General features: G+C 50.8%; 1 protein-coding gene across 1 annotated transcript in view; it reads right to left on the minus strand.

The window, feature by feature from the left end:
- Window positions 1–3,943: 3,943 nt before the first annotated feature.
- NFILZ (NFIL3 like basic leucine zipper) overlaps window positions 3,944–11,864 on the minus strand; it is a 21,131-nt gene continuing 13,210 nt past the window's right edge. The window contains exons 2-3 of the mRNA XM_034657644.1: window positions 9,144–9,237; window positions 3,944–8,817 (exon numbers count right to left, since the gene is read on the minus strand). Coding sequence (XP_034513535.1) covers window positions 7,943–8,803 — 861 coding nt within the window. The 5' untranslated portion in view covers window positions 8,804–8,817; window positions 9,144–9,237 and the 3' untranslated portion in view covers window positions 3,944–7,942. The remainder of the gene's footprint in view (window positions 8,818–9,143; window positions 9,238–11,864) is intronic.

Here is an 11,864-nt window from a genome sequence, read left to right on the forward strand (position 1 = left end):
TGACCCCTGGGTTTGAACAGGGGGACAAGAGTGAGCTCATTCTGAGTGGGGGAACAGAGAGGGTAAAGGTGCAGAGGCTGTAACAGGGAAAGTAAGATGATGCCGGAAGTGGATAATAATAGCAGCTAGCATGTATCAGGCCCTCCCTACCTGCCAGACGCTGCCCTAACCACTGTCAGGAACGACCTCCTGTACTCCTCCCTCTGAGGTAAGAACTCTTCTCTCCATTCTACAGAAGGGAAAACTGAGGCCCAGAGAGGCAATGTGAGGCCTCAGAAGCAGTGCAGAGCCCTCTTCCTTCTGTCTAGAGACTGGGCTGGGAGGGGGCAGTTCCCAGCCTTTGCCCCATCACAGCCCCCACCCAGGCCCAAGACAGGAAGACAGTGGCCAGGACAGCCCTGCTAGAGGGTGGGGGAGGAGCCAGTCCAAACCACGGACAGTATTTCTCAGAATTTACAGTAGAGGGAGGGGAGGGGAGGCTGGGGGAGCCCCCAGGGCCCACAGCAGTGGGGAGAGAGGGGGCCTTGGGGGGCCCACACCTGTGGCCTTATGGGAGGGGCCCCACTCTCCTACCTGCTCCCACTTCTTTGAGCCTTCAGCCCACCTCACCCCCTGCCATATATGGGGAGACTTGAGGGGACCCCTGCACACCCAGGCTCTAAACTAAGTGTGCACACATGTGCTACACTCAGGTCCCGAGCACACACATGCAGTCAGGCTGGACTGTGAGAATGTGAGTCATCCCCACCCGGGCAGACCCAGGCTTTTCACCTCACTCACCCAAGCACCCCACAAGGCTGGGGCAGCAGGGCTGCCTCCCCCCAGCCCCCTGAGGGCCACATGTCCAGGCTGGGGTCCGCCTGGAGCATCTCCCCGTACATCCCCTCTGCGTGCTGCATGGGTCCCAAGCCTCTCTCTGCCCTCCCAGCTCCCAGATGCCCCTGTGTCCTCCATCCTGCACCCTCCGGGCACGACAGGCTCGCTGGCACAGTTCTAAATGGACGTGATATTCACACAACATAAAATTCACCATCTCACACTGACCAATTCAGTGGCATCTGGTGCAGTCACAAGGTTGTCACCTAACATTGTCAGCGCCCCAAAGGAAACGCCAAACCCGGTACACAGCCTCCACCAGCTCTCCGCGCCCAGCCCCTCACAGCCACCAACTGCTCTCTGTCTCTGCGGGTCTGCCTATTCTGGATATTTCGCACAAAGGGAACCACACAACATGTGGCCCTTGAGGATTGGCTCCTCTCACTCATGTTTTCCGGAACTCAGTTCAGATATCCTCCAAGAGAGCTTCCCTGGCCTCCCCCCCAAGTCCCTGACTGCCCCCCTCCTGCTCTCAGCTCACAGGCCTCAGCAGCATCTGACATAACCTGTACATCTCGTTCATACTCATTCACTCAGAGTTTGTCCAACTCCTTCTCAAAAGGACAGGCTCCAAAGGGCAAGGAATTGGTTTCATCCTCTCTGGGAAGTCCTGAAGGAATGAATACATGAATGAATGAATGACCCATGTGACATTCTCCTTCTTCCTTGTCTCCCTCTGCCCCAAACCATGACCCCTGATTCCTTGTCAAACCTCGATTCAATTAGACAGTATTTATCATTCACCTGAGGCTCCCTGTCCCCATGCTGCCTTTGTCCTCCAGGCACGGACAGGCCGTCACACCTGGTGACCCAGGATTTAACTGCAGTCTGAGCTGTCCCTTGGAGAATCAACTGTTCCTACCTGATTCGTTTATTCATTCAACAAACAAGCATTGAGTACCCACCATGTGCAGGGTCGATGTAAATAACCAGAGGCATATTAGAACAGGTGTTCAAGGAAAGCCTTTCCTGAGAAAGCAGCATTTGAGCAAAGACTTGAAGGCGGAAAAGGAGAGTCATTCAAAGACGCAGGGAAAAGCATTATAGCAGGGGGAACAGCAAGTGCCAAGATCTGGGGCAGAAAAGGACTTCGTGGAAGAGAAAGCTGGCTGGGAGGCTGGTACAGTGATAAGGGGTGATGAGGGGTGAAAGGGCCCATTCTCTACCACATGCATGACATTAGGCAAGGCGCACAACTGCTCCAAGCCTCAGTGTCACCATCTGTTAATAAGGATAATAATAATGAAGCCCTTTGCAGAGGGCAGGTGAGACAACATTCAAGGTGGCCAGGAAATGAGCCCACTTGTCCTGGGCGACAGACCCCTGGCTTATGGTCATTGTGGGGCAGGTGTAAACCCCTACCTCCTTCTCACCCCCTGGTTTTGCACAGCTGTCCTCCCCACTGTCGCCAGCCAGAGCCACCGTATCTCCGGATTATCCCCAGCTCCTCCCGTTACCGACACACCACCCCACCTCAGCTATTCCTGGTCACTTCCTCGCTGCCCTCCCCCATCTCAGAGGCCCTTCGCCTTTCCAGTGTCCCACACACAAGCCCGACGGCCTGTCCTCCCATGTTTGTCCAAAGCGGTGACAGTGGAAGCCAGCATGATTCCTCCTCATGGAGCAGCTTTACCTGCCCGCCCCTCAGGTCTTAGAGAGGGTCAGAAACAGGGATGGGATGAGCACCCTGGTTCCAAGGGAAGGCGGCATGTGACTGCCCATGGGGAGATGAACTACACTGACGCTGTGGTCAGTCACCCCCTCTCTCAGACAGTGAGCCAGCTCCCCTGTGCTTATGTGGTGGGTTTATTTATTTTCACTCAGCCCCACACGCCACAGGATGGAGTGGGGTGGGAGGAGGGACAGTTACAGCAGAAGTACACTCAGAAACTCCCCGGCACCCCCATCTCACTTACAGACAAAGCCATGACCCACAGTCCCTGCATGAGCTGCCCCCTCACCTCCCGTCCTCACCTCCTCCTTCTTTCCCCCTCGCTCGCACTTGCTTCACCCCCATGGGCCTCCTCCATGTTTCTCCCACTCACAAGGCAGAGTCCTGCCCCAGGGCCCTTGCATAGACTGTTCTCTCTCGCTTAGGCAGTGATCTTCCTCCAATACATGCATGGCTCCCTCAAGCCTCTGCTCAAATGTCACCTTCTGGGCAAGAGAAGGGACCTCACCTCCCTGTCCCAATTATTATAACCCACCCACTGCCCCCATCTCCTAAGCCCTCTGCCTCTTTTTTCTCCATGATACTTACCACCAAGGATTCTACTTTTCTTGTTCATTTATCTGTCTCCCCAACTAGGCTGCCAGCATCATGGAGGCAGGAACCACATCTGTTTTGTTCACTGTTCTTTCCTGTGCCTTGAACATTGTATAGGATCAAGAAATATTTGCTAAGTGAGTAAATTAATTTCTTTTAAGTAGGCTCCACACCCAGCATGGAACCCAACGTGGGACTTGAACTCATAACCCTGAGATCAGGACCTGAGCTGAGAGCAATAGTTGGACAGTTAACCAACTGAGCCACCCAGGCACCTGGAGAAAATTAATTTTTTTAATGAATGAATGAATGAATGAACAGTTTTTATGGCTGAACCATAAGTTAAGCCCCAAAGCCCCTGGTGACCAAAACAAAAACTGAAATAGGGTTAGTTAGAGTCTCCATGTGGGAAAACAATCAGTTCCCAGAGGAAGGCCCTGTGCCAAGCCACACAGGTACTTCCTCTCACTTAATCTCTATAGGAAGCCTCTGTGGGGTGAGTATATTTGGAAACCCCATTTACAGATAAGCAAGGGAGGCCAGATGATATGCATGAGACCACCCAGCCAGGACGGGATGCTGCCCAGCTCCCAAACCCGGCTGCTCACCACTGCACCATCTTTTCCCAAAATGGTCTATTGTAAGAATCACCCAGGTGCTAATAAAAAGTACATATTCCGAAGCCGCTCTCCTGGAAAGTCTGATTCAGGGGGTTTATAACTAAACAAGCATCTCTAGGTGATTCTTCTGATCAAGGAAGTTTGAATAATGGCACTTCATGCAACAGAATGAGAGAAAGAAAGAGGCTGATCTAAATATTTAAGTGTGAAAAGCAAAACTTGAAAACATTTATAGGAACATTTAAGAAACTATGCTTATGACCTTGAGACATGGAAGGACTCTTCAACAAGACAAAACAATGTACAAACCATTTAAAAAGATTGATAAATTTGGATATATCCCATTTTCCAACTTTTGTTGAAATAAAACACACCAGGAAGAAAAGGAAAAGACAAGTCAGGTGAAAAGTCTGTGATGTCCATATGTGATCTGAAATATATGAAAAGCTCTGAGAAATCAATAAGAAACGGTAAATATTCTGACAGAACAGGCAATTCATAAAGGAGGAAATCCAAGTGGCCAAAAGATTTTAGCAAAGATGTTCAACAGAGGAACACAGGTTAAACCATTTTACACCCTCCAAATAGGCAAAAATCGAATTGCCCATCAAAACAAGTGTTGGCAGAACACAAACTTCCTTTACATGCAAGGGATTGCAAACTGGCAATGCCACTCTGCAGAGCATTTTGGCAATATCACTCTGAAGACAAGCTCCTGTAGGACCCACAGTTCTACTCCTGGGGATACACCATCAGCAAAGTATGGCCAACAGGCCACATCTGGCCACACTTGTTTTGGGAAATAAAGTTTTATTAGAATACAGCTACACCCACTCGTTTACATATTGTCTATGGCTGTTTTCATGCTACAAAGACAAGAGCAGAGTAGACACAACAGTGGCCGTCTGACCCACAAAGCCAAAAGTATTTACTCTCTGGTCTCATACAGGAAAATTTGCCAACCTCTGCTCTGGATCGATGCTTCTCAAACTTTAACCATGCATGTGGGTCTCCTGGGGATTGCATTAAAATTCAGGTTCTGGTTCGGCTGTTCTGGGAGGAGACTGAGAGTCTGCGTTTCCAGCGGGCTCCCCGGTGATGCTGGGCTGCTGGTCCGTGGACCATGATTAGAGTAGAAAGGATCCAGGTAACACAGAGGTCAGCCATGATGTGTCTGTGAATCCTTGATAGACAAGACAGAGAAACGTGTCCTCATCAGCATCTTCAACTCCTTTGATCTCTGCCCCCAGCAATCACCAACCATGTGGGCAAACTTGCACTCCATGTATACTGCACACACTCTACATGGGTCAGACATTCCCGAAGCAGGAAGGGAATTTCATGCATTCATTGCCAAAAAGATCTCTGTAGCCTTCAACGATGGGTGAAAGAGGAAACATAACGTGGTTGTACAATCTCCTAAAATTTGGTCCCCAAGTCAACCAAGAGTGTGACAGACTAAACTGAGGGGCTCTTGGGCGCCCCAGGGTGAGATGTGGCACTAAAGTTCTTATAGCAGCAGCTCCCTGGAAGGCACATGGAAGGTTGCCAGCTGCCCACTGCCTCTCGGAGGGTAGAGGTCACACCTGTGGTCCCAGAGCCTAGCACAGGAGAGTAATCAACATGACTTGGGTGAACGTTCTAGATGTTTATGCAAGTTTCCCCTTGCAAACTCTTCAGTCTGGAGCACCATTTCTCTCATCCAGTTTCTGTGACACATAGTAGGAGCTGAAAAATACATTCGTTGATAAAATATGTATTTGATGATTGAAGAAATGTTTCATATTCAGTTCCAAGAGTCATCAAAAAAGAGCCAGACCAGAGCAAAGGAAAGAACTTTAAAGAATGATTGGATATTTCCCCTGTAGAGAGCACTACTCTGGGGCTGGAACGTGAGAGCTTTTTAAAAAGGAAAAAAAAGGAGGGAGTTAACATTTGTTGAACACTTGCTGTGCATGAAGTGCTATGCACACAATAAATGAGATTCAACCTTCTCAAACTATCTGAGGGGTGTGTGGTGGTCTCTCCTTTGGAGAGGAGGAAACAGAGGCTTCTACCACGCCAGCTACCTCTGAGAAGAGGGAGGGAAGCAGAAGGGGGTTCTGAGCGGCCCCCCATGGCAAGAACAAGATCAGAGTGGAAGTGTGCAAGAAGCAGGTTTTGACTCTAGAGGAGTGGTGACGAGTTTTAGAGGAAGTGAGTTCTCCATCCCCAGAGGTATTCAAGTAGACTGGATGAGCACCCATCAGGAGACTCTGGGGGTTCCTTCTGACGTGGAAAGTCTATGATTTGCTTTAGGCAGATTCATCTCTGGGCTTTTCCAACTGGGGCTGGAAGGTTAAAGGGGGCCTGAGTGACCCAAGGGTGGCCAGCCCCTGCTCCTGTGTCCACAGCACATGAGCGAGCTGGTCCCAGATACCTCAGACACCCCAGACACCAACCAGGTGGCACTGTCAAGAGGAAGCACCAAGCCACCCACATCTCCCAGCAGTGGGGTGCTACACAGCCACCCCAATCTCCTTCTCCCCTTAAGCATTTGTAATACCCCGCTGGTCAAAGCCAGAGCTTTGTTAAAGGCCTTTGTGCAGGGTTAACCACAGCTGTGAGGCACCTTTGTGTTGGAGGTCAGCCCCTCTGCACCCTCAGTCTCTGCCATCCCAGCTATGGGCATTGGCTAGAGAGAAAAGGCCAGAGCCTCTTCCTCTAGGAAGCCCTCCTTCCTGCCTCCCCAGGACAGTCTTGGGAGACAGGAGTCTCTGAGCCAAAACCAAAGGCATTGGATATCTCCCACCTGCCTCTGCCTGGGGCAGTGATGGCCAAGCCTCGCCTGGCTACAGTTGGGACCAGCAGGAAGGGAGGCCTCGCTGGGCCCTCATTCTCTGTTCCCACTGGACGGCCAAGCACTTGGCGGGGGAGGAGATGACCTTACCCAGTCCCAGCCTGGAACCAGAACCAAGGAGTGAGCAGGTAGAGAGGGGCCGGACAGTGATGCGTGGGTTCCCCAGGCTGCCCAGGAGGAACAGTGCTCCTGGCCAGCACACATTTGTGACTGCGATAAACCCAGGGTGACCAAGAACAGCCCAGCCCCTGAGGCTGCTGGGGGCTGTGCTTGAGGCCCAGTGACCCAGCCAGCCAGGGGCAGCCAGGCCTGAGAGACTGCATCAGCCCAGAGAAGTGCTCCCCTTCACCAGTTCCCCCCACAATCAAAGTTTGAGGGCTTTTTATCCAGAATCTAATAAAAGCTCTGATTTTTTTTTCTAAAAAAGTGGTGCCTGAGTGAGAAACCAGGGAAGGAGGGTCTTTGATGAGCTCTGGGGCTCCAGGGTCCCTGGGAGAGCTTTCCAACAGGGGTCCCTTCTCCTGTCCACCTGGGAGTGTGTGTGCTGGGGCTGAGAGGCCCTCGGGGGTTGTGGGCAGCCAGAGAGAGAGAAGAAATGGACTCTCACCCCACCCCCAATACTGTTGACCTGTTCCATTGGTTCAAGACCCTGACCCAAGACACAGAGAAAGCCATCTGAACTGGGTGAGACTGACTTCCTAAGCAAGCCCCCTAGGAGAGCCCAAGACACAAGGATTCAGACACCCTGAGACATTGCCTCCTCCTTCAGCAGGACCCTCAGCATGTCTATCCCAAACCCCCACCACTACCTGCAGAATAGAAACCCCAAAGCCAGGAGGGTGTCTTCACACTTGTCACTAAGCTGACCACAGAGGAAGGGTCCAGAGTTCATGAGTGTGTGGGTGAGGAGGCAGGTGAATTGTGAAAGTAAATGGGTGAGGGAATGAATAAATGAATGAATGAATGAATGAATGAACGAACGAACAGATGAGCACATGAATGAGTGATTAAATGAATAAATGAAGGAAACAGGGATGGATGGATGAAAGTCAGGGAGGGAGGAGGGAGGGAGAGAAGGTGAAAGAAAGGAAGGAAAGGAGGGAGGGAGGGAAAAGGGACTACCCAAAACACATATTTTAGGCAGGATGGGAACCAGGATACGATCTGAGATGAAACCCCCTCCCCTCCTCCCAGAGGCCTGGACACTGAGAAGCAGACCCCCTCCAAGGCCCTTGCTCAGCCCGGGAGCTGAGTCAGGGGCAAGCCACTCATCTTCCCCAGACACACCAACACTCAGGCCCAACACCCCCTTGCGGGCCTGGCCCTGCCCAGGGGAAGCCCTCAGAGGGGGCCTCGGCCATCCCCCCACCCCGGAGGTACCCTGCCCAAGGCCTGGGACTTGATGCGCAGTTTGTGGGGCAGGGAGGGCTGAGGCAGACCCTCAGGATCGTTCCCTGGGACAGGATAGTCCGCCCCAGGGGGCAGCTCCATGGGATCAGCAGTGGGTGTCAGCAACACATCTGAGGGCCCAGAGGCCTGGTAACCAGAGGCCATGGGTGACCACAGCCCCCAGAAGGGCCTGAGCTCCGGTCTGGTCCCCCCATGCCCATCCAGGAGGTGACAGCTGAAGAAGGCAGCCGGGAGGGCAGCCTGCAAGGCCATGTCCATTCTCTTGGCGGTGGGGGGAGCAGGGTCCTGGGGGCACCTGGGGGAAGCGGTCAGACCAGTCCACTTGTGAGCCAGCAGGCAGCCCCGGCATCCTGGAACCCCCATGTCCAGAGCGCATGGCCTCAAACGGCAGCCATGGGAGCCAGGGAGGGAGGGGAGTGACTCGGCCCTTGGCCGAGGGTCTCCAGTCCAGGGGGGCTCCCACAGCAGCGCCTGCAGGGGCAGGGTCCGGGCGCCAGCAACGGAGGGCAGAAGGCCAAAGCGATGCCTGAGCGTCCACAGCTCAGCCCTGAGCAGAGCGTTCTCCTCCAGCAGCGCGGCCAGCCTGCCCTCGAGCGCCACATCATTGAGACGCCGCTTCTCCCGGGATCTCTTGGCCGCTTCGTTGTTCTTCCTCCGCTTCTCCCAGTAAACCGTGTCCTTCTTCTCTTCGGGCATGAACTCCCGCTGCCGCCGCACAACGGGACCTCTGGCCCGCAGGGTCTTGCTGCGACTCTGAGATACAACCGGGAGGTCTGAGAGACCCACGTCCATGGCTGCCTGGGGTCCTGGGGAACGGAGAGAGGTCTTGGACAGGAGGCGGGGGGCTGACCTGGATGACCTTCCCTCTAATTGACCCTGAAACCCCACCGTCCCTGATGGGGGAGGGCACAGGTGGAGTGGGAACCCGGCTGGAGACCGGGATGGAGGCAGAGAGGGATGTAGTGGAAAGCGAAGCTGGTGGTGTGGCTTGGTGCCTGATAGAGCAGCGGGGAAGGCTGCCATAGAGGCCACGTGGCTGGAAAAGGCTTAAGAGGAGACCACAATCTTTATGGAGAGCTAGTAGGGCACAGTATTCTCAGGAGGAAGCAGGCTCCTTCCCTGGGGTTCTTACCACTGAGAAGGTCAGCTGACAAGCCAAGGGTTCAGTTCAATCTGAGTTCCAGGGTAAGGTCCTTGGAGATTCAGAGGGAGAAAGAAGGCTAAATCTGGAAAGAAAGAAAGAGTGTCCATGGTGTTAAACTGAGCCAAGTTGGAGTCAGAAAATAAGCCACTATTCATCTGAACTATGCCGAGGTTGTGTCCCAAGATCTCCTCAACATGTGGCCAGAATTTTGCATCTGCCCATCCATCCATCTACAGACCCATACATTCATAAGGTGACCTGTTCACCTGTCCACTCACTCAACCATCCATTTGTTCATCCCTCTACCCAGCTACTCAACCAACTCACCATTCATCCATTTATCACTCAACTACCCATCCACCGTCTTATTTGTCCATCCATCCACTCATTCAAACATCCATCCATTCCCCATCCAATTAAAGACTCATCTATACATCTACCCACATGCTCAACCACCTAACTGTCCATTCAGTCACTAATAGATTCATTTTTAAAAATAATACTGTGCCTGCAGGTACAGTATTCTGAGCTGAAGGCAGATGCTCAGGGCGTGATCCTGGCGTTCTGGGATCGAGCCCCACATCAGGCTCTTCCGCTGGGAGCCTGCTTCTTCCTCTCCCACTCCCCCTGCTTGTGTTCCCTCTCTCGCTGGCTGTCTCTCCCTCTGTCAAATAAATAAAATCTTTTTAAAAAAATCTTAAATTTCATGCATTAAAAGATACTGCCCATAAAGTAAAAAACAGAATGGGAGAAAATATTTGCAAATCATATGTCCTGGTAAGGGAGTCATATCCCAGAATATACAGAGAACTCCTACAACTCAGCAACAACAAAAACAGCAACAAAAAATTCCCAAATGGTCACAGAGCTGAAATAGGCCCATAAGCAGACAAGATGCTCAACATCACTGATCATTATGGAAATGCAAATCAAAACGACAATGAGATACCTCTTTACATCCGTTCTGATGGCTGCCATCAAAACAAGACAGAAAATAGCAGGTGTTGTCTGGGAAGTGAAGAAATCAGAACCCTCACACTCTGTTGGTGGGAAAGTAAAATGGCACAGCCATTGTGGAAAACAGTACGGTGGTTCCCCAAAAAATTAAAAATAGAAATACCCTATAATCCAGGAATTCCACTTCTGGGTACATACCCAAGAGAAAGCAGGGTCTCAAAGAAATATTTGTCCACCTACGTTCATAGCAGCCTTATCCATGACAGCCAAGATGTGGAAGGAACCCGAGTGTCCATTGACAGATGAATAAATAAGCAAAATAGGGTCCACCCATACAGTGGAATATGATTCAGCCTTAAAAAGGAAGGCCATTCTGACCCCTGCTACAACGTGAAAGGACCTTGAGAACATTGGCTCAGTGAAATAAGCCAGACACAAAAAGACAGGGTGACACTCATACGAGGTACTTGGAAGAGTCAAAATTATAAAGACAGAAAGTAGAATGGTGGGTGCCAGGGGCTGAGGGGAGAGGAAAATAGGGAGTTATGATTTAATGATTTAATGAATACAGAGTTTCCAGCTTACAAGTATATGGTAGTGATGGTTGTACAACGAGAATGTATTTAAAATCCCTGAACTGCACACTTAAAAATGGTGAAGACAGTAAATGTTATTATGTATATTTATACCACAATAAAAAATTTAATAACACTAATGTAACTTTACTGAGTGCCAGGCATCTTGCTGTCCATATATTCACTCATTGGTCTCACTTCCTCCACACTCAACTTGTCCATTCCTTCAACTATCTAGTATGTATCCAACCCTCCACCCCGCCAGTCTTTCACAAATCCATTCACTCCCCTGTATTTTCACCCATGGGTTCATTCATCCACCAAACACCAAAAATCAACCCATGAGAACTTGCCATGTACCTAGTTTTGAAGAACCAGAACATGAAGAATAGGGCTGGAAAAAAGAATCAAAATCATGAGACTCCAAGCTCCTAGGGTTGGGAGCCAGAAAAGATGCCCAGGGTCCCAGGGATACTCCAAGAATGGGGAAATATTAGCCTCAGCTCAGTGTCTCATATTGGTTTTCCTGAAAATTCTAACTCAAGGTCTGGGCTCTATCAACCTCCTGAGTACCCTGGACCCAGGATGTCCTCACCTTCCATGATCCTGATACAAAACAGGTGGAAAGAAAAAGAGAAACCCCAGAATAAGTCATGCGGATTCTGCCTGAGAAGTCACAATGGGCTCCAAGAAAGAGTAGACATCAAGAGCTGGCATCCTTGCTCAGAAAACCTATGACTAACCTTCATGAGGGCAGGTGTATGTCTCTGTCTACCACTGTATCTCTGGTGCCAAGTGCTGTGCTTGTAGACAGCAAGTAGCGAATAAACATTGTTGAATGAATGAATGAATGAACAGATAAATGAAAACAGAACTTTGTTCACAGATAGAAAATATTTGGTCCTCCTAAAATAAGACGACATCAGAGAAGGAGGCAAACCATAAGAGACTCTTAACCCTAGGAAACAAACTGAAGGTTGATGGAGGAAAGGGGGGTGGAGGAATGAGGTAACTGGGTGACAGGCATTAAGGGGGGCACATGGTGTGATGAGCACTGGGTGTTATATGCAACTGATGAGTCATTACACTCTACGTCTACCTCTGAAACAGGAGAAAGGAAAGGGAAGGGAAGGGAAGGGAAGGGAAGGGAAGGGAAGGGAAGGGAAGGGAAGGGAAG

Source organism: Ailuropoda melanoleuca, chromosome 4, assembly GCF_002007445.2.
Source record: "Ailuropoda melanoleuca isolate Jingjing chromosome 4, ASM200744v2, whole genome shotgun sequence".
NCBI classification, from domain to species: Eukaryota; Metazoa; Chordata; class Mammalia; order Carnivora; family Ursidae; genus Ailuropoda; species Ailuropoda melanoleuca.